Consider the following 15,219-nt stretch of genomic DNA (forward strand, 5'->3'; position numbering starts at 1 on the left):
AAAAAAAAAAAAAAAAAAAAAAGAATAAGTTAGGTAGAACTTTTGAAGATATTGGTGTAGGAAAAGATTTGTATGAACAAGACCTCAGTGGACTGTGAAGTACCCAAACGATCAACAAGTGGGATCTTTTCTTATTAAAATCCTTCTGCAAAACAAGAGAAACCACCAACAGAATGAAGAGACAACCCAAAATGTGGGAAACAATTTTTACCACCACCTCTTCCTCAGACAAAGGTCTACTACCTAGAATATATAAAGAATCTAAAAAAAATCAGACCTCCCAAATTTAAAGACCCAATCCAAAAATGGGTATCTTAAATGAACAGAAATTTCTCAGGCAAAGAAGTACAAATAGCAAATAAACATGTTAAAAAGTGTTCAGTATCATTGGGCATTTATGAGATGCAAATGAGAACAATACAGAAATTGTGCCTCACCCCAAAAAGAATGGGTGCTATCATGAAATCAACCAATAAGAAATGCCAGTGTGGGGAAAAAGGAACTGTGCCCCAGTATTGGTGGGAGTGCCGACTGGTGCAACCACTGTGGAAATTGGTAGGGAGATAACTCAAAGAGCTAGGATTAGAGATCAGATTTGCCTCAGCCATTTCCTACTGGGTATGTTCCCAAAAGAATTAAAGAATCATACCACAGTGATATATGTGCACCCATGTTCAAAGTGGCACAATTTGTAATAACAAAAACTTGAAAACTGACCATTTGCCCATCAACTGGAGACCGGATAAAGAAAATCTTGTGTGTGCGTATTTGTTTGTTTGTTTGTTTATAAAATGGAGTACTACTCATCCATAAAGAATGAGAAATTAAAAGCATTTATACCTAAATGGATGCACATTAAGGCAATATTTTTAAGTGAAATTAATAGAACACACGTTAAATACCAAATAGTTTCTCTGGTGTGAGAAACTGAAAGTTCAAATAAGGATCAAAAGGCATAATTGAAATTGTGAAATAGGAAGAAAAGGTCCAAAGGGGAAGGGGAAGTGGGAGGGATGGGGGAAAAAAGCAGGAAATGGAATTATTGAGAAAATGAAAAAATTGCAAGAAAGTCTTTGTAAATAGGGAGTAGTGGAGGGGTTGAAGGTAGGGCAAGAGAATGGGAAAAAATAAGAACCAAGATAGATTATGTAAAAGTAAAAATTTCCAATGATGAATGTTATTACAATGCATACCTAAAATGTACAAATAAAATTAATTTTAAAAAAATCAATATGAAGTGAGAATAATTCTCAAACAAAAATACGCAGGAAGTAATATAAAAAATTTTATGTGGAAGTATGGTTAGTTAAGAAATTATGTTAATCTCTCTTTCCGGTATTATAGCAAGAAAAGTCCTACCTTCATTTTCAAGGCCTTGTTAAATACAGTAAATTTCTGATGTGGTCTGGGGATAAGAATCAAAACAGGTTATTTCCATGTCCACAATATTATGATTCCCTTGAGTACGGTTATAGCTTCCCTTCTGTCTATCGATCTGTAGCAGTGGTGGAGAATCTCTTTAGATTATTCAATGATAAACAGTGGACCGCGGCACGTGTGCCCTTCAGGTTCGCCACCACTGGATGATGGTTAATTGTATATTTTAAAGAAGAAAATAAATAATATTTATTGTTTCTGTAATTGGTTATGAATCTTAAAGTAAAACATATCTCTGAAATGCCTAGTGTAGGCCATGATGGTATAGAAAATCAGCAATGCTCTATTTTATATTGTTAAGAATGGTAATTATGTTAGAATAAAAGTGATGGAAATATGCGAAGGTTTTTATGAAAATATTTAGCTTATACATAGATTAACACTATTTTGAATGGAGTTTTCCAAGTAAACCTCCTTCTTCTTATATATGTCTCCAATAATTATTTGAATAATTTAACTAACATGGTTTCATTTCTGCTTCGATTTTCCTATTCCATTTTCTACAAATAAATAAAATTATCTTTTAAAAATGCAAATTTGATTATATAATTTCTCTATTTTTACCTTTCGACAAAAGAGAACCTATAAAGTTCTCATTATGGCAAGCAAGCCTGATTTTCTCTTTCAATTTAGTGTTCAGTCCTTTTCCCCTTTTGTGCCTATAATTTTATTGCCTTCATTTCAGTTCTTCTGTCATCCCAGGTTTTAGACACTTAAAATTTTAATGCACCATTTTTTTTTTCTGAAAAAACTTAGTCCCATTGTCCATGCATGGTTCTTTTCCCATAATAGACTCTTAGCTTAAATGATGCTTCCTCTGAGAAGCTTCCTAAGGAAAGTTTCTATAAATTTCTACCCATTCGTCTTCATCATGGCAACCTGCGGGTTGTCCTCCAACACTTTGATCTACTGCAATTGTATTTGGTACTTATTTATTCATTGTTCACTTGGTAATTATTTTAACTCCTCCCTACTGGTCACTTTTCAGATGACACCTCAGGTTTAAGTCTGTTTGTTTTGTTAACCACTGTATATCTGGTACAGAGCTCAGCGCACAAAATTATTGAAAGGGAAATGTGTGTGGGTTTTTGTTGTTCACAACGGTGCATAAGAGTAGCATTATAACTGAAAAGTTGTGAAATCATTCTTTGTAGCCAAAGGCAAATAGAGGATCATTTAGCAAACAAACTTATAGGGATGCCAACATCTCCTTAATGAAAAGGAAAATTTGTCTAACAATCAGAATTATCTCCAAACAGAATGAACAATGAAGATGTAATTAGTTTCAAATACAAGTCGGATGTATATTAGGGAAGTATGCATGGGAATACTTGAATTTAATAAGATAGGTAGAACTAAAGCCCTCAAAATGTCCTACTAAACCTTGTGATTCTCTGACCTCTATATTTATTCCATTTATTTGAAGGCCACATAGGGCCTTTAACTCTATGAGAAAAAATGTTTTTTCTCTAATGGAATACTAAAAAGGAAGATGATATTTTAATAGATATTTGAAACTTACTACTTTGGGTAGATTTGGATGGTATAGAATATTTTCTTTCAAAACAGACTGCTTTGAGTTAAAGGTCAAATATTCAGTTCATTTTAAAAGACTACCAGGAGAACAGATAATTATAAACTCCACCTAAAAAAATCACTGAAATTATTTTTTTATAATTATATTCATTAAAGAGCGTATCACTTTATCCACTGCCTAGGGGGAATAACCTGATTGCATTTGAACCTATTCCCAGTTGTAGGACATATACTTCAATGATTTCAGTTTACAAAGGATTTATATGCTTCTTACTCAATTAATTGTTTTTGGACACATGCATTGATGCATAGAGCATATCCATTTTGTCATGAGAACGTTAATATATAAGCAGGGAAGGAAAAACAAACATAGCACACACACATAAATGCATATGTGATATATGCAAAATAGTCATTTAATTTTGGAATTCTGTCAGGAATTTCCCATTTATTTAGTATTTCCATAAATATATATTTGTATTAAAATCAAAGGAAAACCATAAGATGATGTCTCTGTATGGAAACTATGTCTGTGGCTAAAATCATGATTATCATTGTAGATTTATTAAAAAAAACAAAACAGTGTAGTAAAGTTGCTAAAAGTAAAGTCTTAAGACGGTGTGGATTTAAATATCTACATCAACTACTAGTAACTGAACCTTTGTTGGGTGGTAAATGGTAAGTTTTTCCTTTATAAAAAGGAGGAGTACGGGCATAGTAATTAAAAAAAGAATTATCATGGAGATTACCAAGAGGAACACAGTAATTTATGTAACAAAATGCCTGGTCTGTAGTCCATATACAAACACTTTTGCTGTTTTGTTTTTTGTTTTTTGTTTTTTTCTTTTGGTACTGGGGATTGAACTTGGGTCCTTGCACTTGCAAGGAAGGCCACCGAACCGCTGAGCTAAATCCCCGGCCCTTGCAGTTTTTTTAATATATTAAGTTTCGGTGACTTTTTAAAAATCGTATTATTAGATTCCCCAATTGAATTTATTTTTTATCTTGATGTCATACTATCTAAAGCACAGATTATAGTATTTGTCTAAATAAGCCAAGTAATATATCCTCATACAAATAATAAAAATGAATTATTTCAGTTCAATATATTCTGATATTTATATTGAATACATTATCTAATAAAGGAAATCACTAAATAGATAACTTCCTAATGAGATCATTCATGTGTGAGTTCACCTTTCTGAAAATAAAATTTACCACTACTAAATGTGTAAAAACATGTCTGACCATGTCCTTTTATGAAAGTGATATAATATCACATACCCATTAACTGGATCCACCACAATCCCTCTAGGGTGGGACATTTCTCCCTCTAAAAGAGTCTTCCGACTCTGAGAAGCTTTTTCCAGCCTGGCCACACTGATAGTTTTTCGATGGCCATCATTTGTCCAGTAAAGGTTATTTCCGATCCAGTCAACAGCAATGCCTTCCACATTATCCAGGTCTGTAAAACAGCACAAATAATAAATAAAACAAGTGTGCAGTGATAGTAAAATTAGTGTCCACATCAGATATTTACTTAATAATGATCTTAAATTTTCAGAAAGTGTGGATTGTAATACATGCACTCCTTGTTGTCTGATTTTTGCAGCTATCTCTACTTATAGAATATGTCTCAACTTTATTTTGAATGCCCTTTTAAAATAATGGACTGGTGGGGAATGGAGAATGATGGACTCTTTGTCTCCACATACATTTCTTTCATACACACAAAAGTTTATAAATTAATCATAATATTTAAAATGAACATTACTATATCATAATTGAGATAGTGATCTGAAGAAAAACGGGAAAATGTTATTGATGTGTAGAAAAAGGAAACGTAAGTGAAACACACAGTAAAATAGAAAATTCCAATACTGTGACAATAGTTTCGGTTTGTAATATGTAATCTGAATAATCACCATAATAAGAATGACCTCTTACCAAGAGTTGAACAGAACTATCAGGAGCACATATTTGAAAGCTTAGAAGAGGTTTTCATCATGGAACTGAATAAACCATAAATCTCCAAAGACTGCAATACTTAGGTATATTTTAGACTTATTTTATAAAGGAGCCTATTATAGGCTTCTAGAAGATACAGGTAATGATAAATCAAAGCATATGTAGAAACATCTAATCTTTTCAGTTCATCTGATTCTAACCTTTTATTTTACAAAAGGGGAAAAACACAACACTTCAAAGTGAAGGCATTTGTGTATAATATATTTAATCAAGGAGCTCTTTTGCTCAATTCTTTTATTGAGATAAAAATCCAAATCATATAACTCCCATCCCAAAGAGACCTCAAAATTACACTATTCCTATGACCAGTTTCTTCAGAGGCTGTCCATACTTTTGTCATATTCTAAATCACATTCAAAACTGCCATCATAAAAAGAGTTTCATACATCTATTTCATGAGAAATTATTGTGAACTTTGTAGTCTTTCAAAGTCAAGGAGGTATAGAAATGAATAAAGTATTGGAAAGTAGTACTTTAAGACAGAGATGTGTATTCACACATTTCTGAGAAATTTAGCTATATTTACTTTCCTCATATGAAGGTGTAAGAAACTTTTGCTATTATCAAGTCCTCTAATTGTATCTCTTATGGTTGTGACCCTTTTTCTAATCAACATGTGCCCTGACTCAGGGTGACTAATATCAAGTGTGATTTGCTCTAACTGAAAATCCCATTATAGTGAATCAGATATGGTCTCAATTTCACTAAGCTATCTGCTTCATTACCATCCATATGAGAAATTTTCACAGGTTAATTGTGGCTATGGCTAGAAAAGTTTAATTTTGTCTTTACTTTATTGACACTTAATTTTACTGAGCACTCTCCTGTTCTGGCCTCGTGGAAAGAGAGTAGCTACTTACTCTTTTCTTACTATGTTTCATAATCTATAGCTGATTTTTTTTTTATTGCTCCTTGGCCTTTTGGATAAGATCGAGCCTAGGGCTGACTTTTATTTTTTTAGTTGGTTTTCAAAAATTGTATTTCATTTGAAACATTCTAGCACTGAAAGACTTCAAGGTGGATAATCTTATTTTTAAAACCTCTCTTGATATATTATTTGAGACTTCATTATTTTATATAAAAAGGTATAATACTGTCTGGATGGAAATTTCATTTTTGACACTTGGGTAAATAACTCATTCACTCTGATCCTTAATTTTTCATCTGTAAAGCTACGGTAATAATGGCCTCTATCCCCACAATGATAACAAGGAGTAAATTAGCTTCCATATATAAAGCACTTACCTACCACATAGAATATTGTAGCTCCTATTCAGAAAACTTTACAGTTCAATCCAGATTTGTAAAATTATATATTCTGACTCTTTTCCTTGTGGATGCTACTACATAGCAATATATGTTATATTTCATAATGTTTACTAGCATTTTTTTTAGTAGTGGCTAATGTTAACTAGAAATGATATATTCAGAGTCATTCATCAGTAAACAGAAAATATAGAAGGAATTCTTTTTTTTCTCTCATTGAGTTTATTGGTGTATTTTAGGTATACAGTACAGTTACATTCTTCATTGGTATCTTGTACCTCTACATGACAGGTCTTGGTTCTCATTTTTCCCCTTGCCCCTGTCTTCCCTTCACCCCCTCCTCCCCTCCCCATTTACAAACACTTCATTTCCATTTTTTCCTTTTCTCATTTTTTTTCTTTTCCCTTATTACCTTTCCCCTACCCTTCCCATTTTAGGTATAGTACAGTTACATTCTTCATTGGTATCTTGTACCTCTACATGACAGGTCTTGGTTCTCATTTTTCCCCTTGCCCCTGTCTTCCCTTCACCCCCTCCTCCCCTCCCCATTTACAAACACTTCATTTCCATTTTTTCCTTTTCTCATTTTTTTTCTTTTCCCTTATTACCTTTCCCCTACCCTTCCCACTTTCCCTATACCTTTTAGAAGGAATTGTAGAAAGCGGAAATGCAAAGTAATTAGCCCTTAATTGGTTCATTTTGTTCTGGAAAACTGGAATGCTTGAACAGTGTCATGAAGTAGTGAGTGGGATCACAGGTCTTGGATCACACTGCCTCTCGCTATCTAACTTACAAGCAGAAAAGGGCCTTTTGTCTTTTCCCTCCTTCATTTCTTAATCTGCAAACTGAGTATTTTGATTATGTGCAATTCACACTTTTTATTTTATGAAAAACAAATTTCATACCAAAATGATAAGAGAATAACAATAGTGCATACACCATGTGTCATTATTTTCAAAGCAGTCACTCAGAATATGACAAAGAAAACACTCTCTCCTACAAAGATACCGACTGTACCAAATACTTTCTTTTTCAGTGAACTAAGAGAAACCTGTAGTATACATGAAGCAAATTAAAGTAAGTATTAAAATAGTTTTGAAACAATGGGATAGGTAATTTTGGGAATTATTTGAACCTTTCCCTACCTCCCATTTATGTTTCTTCTATTTTACTCTTCATCTAATCTATTTATCTATCTGTCTATCTACACTTGATCTTAGCCAAAAGGTCTATGATCTGTCTACAAAGACTCACAAGTTTTTATGAGGATTAAGTACATAAATATATATGACCTTTATAAAATAATTATTGGACTATAGTAAATTTTATATAAATATCATTACTATTACTAAGAGTATCTTTATTTTTATTGCCTCCCTTTAGTTAGTGATCTAGTCTATTGACATACTAATGAAACAACCTACAGTGTTCTACTCCTGCTTTCTTTTAGTGCATGTTTTCTTTGTTTCTTGTAACAGTATAATTGAGTTGAATACAAAGTATAAAGTTTTTAAAAAGATAAAAGAATCTATATTCAAATTGGGAATATTTTTCTCGATATTTAATCCAGTATAGATTTTTTTCTTACTGAAAAGTCCCTCACTCAACAAATATACATCGATAAGGAAATCACTCTGACTCCACATTATTTGGTCTCTTCTTTCTATGAATTTTTTACATAAACACTAAGATAGAGAGTATTGGTCTCATGTACATTTTTATATTTTATTTCAAAGGGCCTGGGTTTGGGTCTGTCTGAGATTGCCTAATAAGATATTTAGGAACAAAATTACCTTAATCAGAAACGTTTGTGGAATTCAAATATCAAACAAATACAAGTGGCCACAGAGAGTCTAATTACTAGCTGAAAAGTACATATGACTCTTCACAAGCAGAAGACAATGTTTGATAAAGAAAGTTTCATAAGAGTAGACTATTTTGTAAAATTTGACCAAAGCGCAAGTAGTCTATATTAGGAAATCCATACTGACTACTGTATTATTACAATCATCACAAAACTAATAGTAAACAGAGAGTCTAATTGCTTTTTAAAACCTGGTTAAAATGTCCACTAGTTTTCAAAAAAACTCTTTTATTTATTTATTTACAGTACCAGGATCAAACTCAGGACCTTTAGCTTGTGAGGCAGGGGGCAGAACCACTGTGCTAAATCCCTGGCCCAAAAATACTCATTTTCTTATGAGTAGGCAATTATTTGCAATGCATTTTTACCTCTAAGGAAATAATTCTAGTCAATTTTGATTTCTAAATTTTTTTTCTTAAGATTAAGATTACATTTTGGGGATAGAGCTATATATACCTCAGTTGTAGAGAACTTGCTAGCATGTGTAAAACTATAGTTTTGAACTAGAAAACATTAACAACAAAAACAGAAACCACAAAAACATTAACAAAAGTATTATATCTATATTTTTCATGAGAAATAAACAAATTGCACATTTACCCATGAACTTCAGATCAAAAGCAGACTTTTCAAGTACTATATGAATATTTAAAATTACTGCATTAATTTTAATCACACTATTTAAATTTCTATAGTTTTTCTTTGTATTTTGTAGTAATTTCAGAATAACTGTTTAAATGCCATTATAGAAACACAGTATCTAAACTTTTCTACTTCATCTGGGCATTCTATCCATAGCATGGTCATTATCTTTCTGAAATGCAACAAAAGTGTTTACAGGAGTAAAAGGAACAGTAACATGCCTTAAATAGCTAGATACACAGCATGCACGTGGACATTCCTGCACGTCTGCATGTCCCTGTACAGCCTCAGGCCTGTACTTGGACAACTCTCTAGTCTTCTATTCTTTGAGTTCGGAGAGCAAACTCTCTTCTATGCATTCAATATGGCCTTGGGCATCAGAGCTCATTATGTAAATGATGTGAATGATGCTGACTTCATTAATACTGTGACAGCGAAGTTAGCAGCAGAATTTGGCAGCTCTTGGGTTATGAGGAATCTTAACCACAGACTAAAGTTTTCTGATTATCTGTAACTGAAGGGCAGCTTTGGGTGATGGGCTCATCCTCATTTTCATTTCAGTACCCTCCCCAGTAATTAGATCAGGAATGGTGACTATGCATGCATCTCTCAATCAGGAAAATCAATTCTGCAGTTGGATTCAAGGAGATACATGGAATGCTTAAGAGGCTCTTATTTCCTAGATAAATCAAACCATGTTAAAATATGAAGATTTCCTTTTATTATTAAAAGCATACTGTCATTTTCAATAGACAGGTGAACATAGATCTTCAAGGCATGGCATTCAGATATTTTATCTTTGATACAATGAGAAAAGTAAGAGTAAAGAAAGTGGCACATTATATATCATGGTTACCAATAAAGTAATCCAAAGTGAGAATTAAAATGAAAGGTGTCAAGAAGAATAAAGAACTGAGACTTTACCCTGATTCCAAGCTAACAAGCTTGTCTGTTTTTATTTCATGGATGCTAATTGATCACAGAAATTTTATATGTAGCATACAAAGAACTTTCTGACTCAAAGCGCAAGTATCAGTCATCCACAGAATCGTGTCAGTTGTCTTTACTCCAAAGCCCCTGGGAACAGGGAAAAGTGAATATTGATGCCTTCACAGCATGTGTGTGTGTGTGTGTGTGTGTGTGTGTGTGTGTGTTGTATTCTAGGAGAAGAATTCTGAGTGTAGGAAGCCCAGATCTAATATCATAGCCAGCATTTGCACTGGAGAAAGACTGCTCTATAACTGTTTTCTGTACCAGCATCCTTAAGGAGCTACTTCAGAACAAACCAATGAAGTCTCTGCTATGGTTCTGATATTATTTGGGTACTCTCTGCAAGGCTTCATGTGTCAATACTTGATTCCATTGTGAAGTATTAAAAAGGTGGAAACTATAGTCTTGAAACACTGAAAAGCATATGATAGAGGGCCAAGTAGTTTTTAATTTAGGAAAGGTCCTAGACATATGCACTGACTATGTAGCTTGTCTTACTGTATTCAACTATAAACTTCTGGATAATATAAAAGATCTTCTTTTCAATGGGAACAAAGTTTTTTTTCCATCAGCACAACTTTATTACCTTATTTTGCCTGCTTACCAAGAAAGAACAGAATTGCTTCACTTTCTTGAACACAAAAATCACAGATATTTTTTGGATATTCCTTTCACTCATATGAAGTAGGTTATAATTTATAGAAATAAAACACTTTAATCCCCCTAATACTAGTAGTAACTTACTTGATCTGTTTCATATTAGATCAAGAGGCAACTCTTAGAAGTCACTTGAGCAATTTAATTTCATAGAAAGTGACTTTTTATTGGCTGTATTATTTAATGTTTCATGTTTTTATACTTGGCAATTTAAACATCCGAAAAGTTTCATACTTCTAGTTGATAATTTTCATTGAACTTTTAATATAAATCAGCCTCCACAAGACATGATCCATTTCTGTAAAATAAATGTATCTGTTTCTTTTTCACTTCTCTTCCCTCTCTCTGCCTTTGTCTCTCTCTCTCTTTTTGCCCCCATCTCTTCTCTGTATAACTATAGCTTATACAATATATAATATGCCATGTAAGATGCAGTAGCATCCTTTTTAATGCCTGATACTGATCATTAAGTTCCAAGCGAAGCTTAAAAGGCAGAGACTGTAAATCCTCATTACATTTATAATTACATAGCAAAGAACAAATGCATCATTTCATGGGACCATCTTTGTCATGTTTATCAACTTGAAACAGGATTTAAATTGTTTTATAGCCACAGTAATATTTAAAGCAAAAAAGAGTAGAGAAAACCACATGTATGAGTCATGAGTAAATGTGGTAAAGAAGATCAAATCCTTAATAGTAAATATCTAAGGGGAAAACATACATACTCACAACCCTCATTGGTTCAAACAAAACTGAAGCCACAAATCAAGGGGAAATTTAGTACTAAAAGTAGACAGAAACCTTGTTAAAGATTCATTATTTCAGGGATAAACAAAGATAAAGAATCCTTATAGCCAAACTTCTAAATTTAAAAAGACTCAAAAAATTAAGACGATTTACAAAGATTCACGTTTAGCTACCAGTCAACACAACAGGCCCGGATCCTTCACTTACGCTCCAGCTTGCCCACCCTACTTTGGATTCCAGTTGGATATCCAGGATTAGAGACAAAAAAAGATAAACAGGAGAGTCACCAAAGAAACTTAAAGTAAGTAGTGCCTCAGTGGAAAAGTGTAGAAAAAGTTCAGGATTTCAATGATGGACATTTTATTCAACTTTTGAGTAAAAAAGAAAACAAGCTATAGATTTTGAAAGTTTGTATGTGTTATCCATATGCCTCCACTTCGTTAATCTCTGACAGATTTCTTACTTTAATAAACCAGTAAATTCCTTAAATTTGAGCCTCACTTTCTTCAAGTGAAAGTATGGATAATAACAACATCTTGCCCAAATTTATATTAAGACAATAATCATGCCAGGCATGGTGGCGCACTCCTGTAATCCCAGCACTTGGTAGGCTGAGGCAGGAGGATCGCTGTGAGTTTGAGACCAGCCTGGGCTACACAGTGAGTTCCAGGTCAGTCTCAACTACATAGTGAGACCCTGTCTCAAAAAAAACAAACAAAAAAAAAAGAAAAATAAAAAAAGAGAATAATCAAAAGAACAATGCTGAGGACATTATCAGATTTTCAATAAATAATGGCAATTGTTCTATACTGAAAATATATTTGATGACTAATAATATAGAGATTCAACAGGTGCACAAATAGAATTTATTTGTTAGAACATACTGGTCTAGGGTACATGAAACCAAGAAATTGTGAAACTAAATTCATTGAAGAAAGACTGCTGAAAATCACATAGTCTTTACTTGATAGTATTGTGCCAGTATTAATTCCAGTTTTGATAAATTAGTCAAGTAACATGTTAGGAAAACTGGTTGGGTGCAATGGATTAAATATGAATGTTTTCCTATAATTTATATATTGAAACACTAATTCCATTGTGATGGTATTACAATATGGGGCCTTTGATTTGTTTGTTTCCTGACTGATTTATTTATCTCTATATTTACTTATGTTTTTTTACTGGTCTCTTCTTCCTTATATCTTTAGCTGAGGAAAGGGTAAGAAGACAGAAGAATAAAACCAAGAAAAAGATCAGAAAATACAGAGGTCAAAATTCAAGACAAAGAAATTGGAGCGAGCATTTAATAAAGAACACACCAGACAGAAGGTTTCCCTCTGAAGGATACAGCTGCATTAGAGTTGGGAATGACCAAGACGAAGATATGCACACAGGCTGGGAATATAAGAAAGGTAAAAAAGCAGACAGGAGAGAGAAGGAATTCTTTTTCAGAAAAATGAAAATTCCAGTTTCTAAAAGAAGGGCAGTGAAAACCCTACAAAAAAGATAAATCAAGGTCAACTAGAAAGACAACATGAAAGTTCTAAAACTGAAAATTGGTATCAGAATATGCTGAGCAATAATGGGAAATTTTTAGTATATCTATATATCTATATATATATAGATATATATATATATATAGATATATATATACACACACTCTGGACATTCTAGGAAGTCAAAGTAAAATTAGGACTGGGATAGAAAAATAAAATCTACAAAATAATGCACTGAACATGCTTTATATTCACTTCAAAGTATTTCTACTTTGATGAAATTTGTAGAACTTTTGTATAAAATATTTGCTGGTTTTGAAAATTTTAATAATATCTTCATTTTAACATGCTCCACGACATATTTTAGGGACTGCATATAAAATTATCAGGGTAGAAAAGTCTCAAAGAAATGTAAGTCTTGCTTATATACTGTGAACAAAGGGGTCAAACGGTCACTGAACAAAAGACTGTTGGGCCTTGTGGAGAAAACTGAGTGATGAGGTTGGAGGCCTTGCTAATGTCCTTTGGAGAAGTGGTCAGACAATTATCTGACTTTCTTATCCACAGTGAATTCTTATAATTCTACAGTGAAAACATGAAATTAATACTGAGTGATTTATCTGAAAGAGTATATAGTATAAAACTACTGAAGGTAGATAGGGTAACTTTGAAAAGAAAATATAATTTGAAGCTATCAAGGGGAAAATGAAATATTGATTTAGAGGCGCTAAGAGATGCTAAAGCAGAGATGTCTGCTTTATATTAATGAACAACCATATAATTTTCATGAAAGTATTATAGAAGTTCAACTAACTCACAAAATATACGTAAGATTTTGAGTTTACTAAAACATTGGCATACAGATCATTGTAGGGACAGTTCCAGAAACAACTGAAGTAAATTCTCTGATTATCAAATAATGACAGTCATTCTTCTTATTGCTTATATTAGAACAAACAGGAGTCATTCTCCATTCTTAGCTCTCTGTCAGCAGAACAACTACTATTTTTAAAGTAAGGACAACCGAATGAAGTACCTATTTATCCATTTAATGAATATGTATTACATAGCTTATATATGGTGGGCACGAGAGCCCAATGATTTATCATTGAAGAAAACAAAAAAAAAATCTGTGACCTGTGGAAAATTACATTATTGTAGTAAGACAACAAGTAAAATAAACCCAGAATAAGAATTAGGGAGATAGTAACTAAGGAAAGGCGGTACTGGCTTATGTGTGAGTACATCGTTTTATTTGGCTGGTCAGAAAGGGCTAACTGAGGAGGGGCAGTAGGAAAAGCAGTCCAGAAGGTAAAGAACCAGAGTCCAGGACCTCTGATCTGAGGTCTCATACACAAGGAATAACCTGATGGGGCGCCTGGCCGGGGTGTTAGGTGGAAGACAAAGAATATCTGAGAAGAGTAACTACGTTATTGCACATTATTTATCACAGTTACAACTTACACAAAACACTCCCTTTAGGAACATAAAAATACTATATAAAACAATTTTGAGGTGATTATATGTGAAATGCCCCAAACAAGAGAAATTTGAATCCTTTTCATGACTCTGCTTATTTTCAGGACCATATTTATGGCTGTTCGGAGAAAGCTTCCCCAGTGAACATAAAATGTCTCTGGATCTTCTTGCCTAAGTGCAAGGTTAACCTGTATTTTGATATTGTACACTTTAAATCTCTAGTCACATAGACAAGGAATTCAAGGCTACCATACCATGACTACTGTGTAACTGTTTGCTCACTAGGAGGAGGGACAAGGGAGTTTACTGTTTGCTCCAGTGCTGGCTGCCAGTTCAGAAACTGCTGATCCCTAGACCCAGGGGTCTTGAGCTTACTCAGCAACTGAACAAGCACATCATGTAACTCCATAAGACTTGGCAATAGAATAGTGCAACTCTGCTGATACTCTTGCTATCTGCTGTGCTGTGAGGCATAAACAGTCTTGTCTCTCTGTCTTACTTTTTATTTTCAGTACTTTGGCAGAGGTGGCAAGTTTACTCTGTCATTCTGTGACAAGATTTCTGAACTTTGGCAGTGTTAACACTTAGCATCTGAAAGATCATTGAGGGGGCCTGTCCTTTGCAGTGCACCACTTTGGGTACCACCAGGCTGCACCTATCAGTCAGTGGCAATTCCATCTCTGTTTGTAGCAACCTAAAATGAGTCCAGATATCGTTAAGAGTCCTGTGTAAAAACAATATTACTCTTGCTCAATGAGGCTGGACTTTTTCCTTGGAAGTAAATGGTATTTCTCAGATTTTCAGTGCAGTTTGATTTCTCTAAATACAAATTTTGTTGCTTTCAAATGAAGTTACGTGTGTGTGTGTGTGTAAGTGTATGTGTAATGCTGGGGATTGAATCAAGGACCTTGCATATGATAAGACATGTGCTGTATGAGTGATCAACATCCCCAAATCATACTGTTTTGGGAATATTCATTTAAGAACATGATACTAAATTTCTGTAACTAATTGAATATTAAATATAAATTACTACATTTTCAAAAGTACAGAGTTTCATAGTGAGTAAAGTTT

At 33.4% G+C, this 15,219-nt stretch overlaps 1 protein-coding gene across 2 annotated transcripts in view; it reads right to left on the reverse strand.

Annotated features, from left to right (window-relative positions):
• The window catches only part of Lrp1b (LDL receptor related protein 1B), a 1,779,190-nt gene that overhangs the window by 745,843 nt on the left and 1,018,128 nt on the right, over nucleotides 1-15,219 (reverse strand). For both annotated transcript variants that reach the window (XM_033757153.1, XM_033757154.1), the window contains exon 12: nucleotides 4,258-4,438. In XM_033757153.1, the coding sequence (XP_033613044.1) occupies nucleotides 4,258-4,438 (181 nt within the window). The remainder of the gene's footprint in view (nucleotides 1-4,257; nucleotides 4,439-15,219) is intronic.

The sequence above is a fragment of the Fukomys damarensis genome, unplaced genomic scaffold (genome assembly GCF_012274545.1).
Source record: "Fukomys damarensis isolate Sample0158 unplaced genomic scaffold, DMR_v1.0_HiC HiC_scaffold_29, whole genome shotgun sequence".
Lineage (NCBI taxonomy): Eukaryota > Metazoa > Chordata > Mammalia > Rodentia > Bathyergidae > Fukomys > Fukomys damarensis.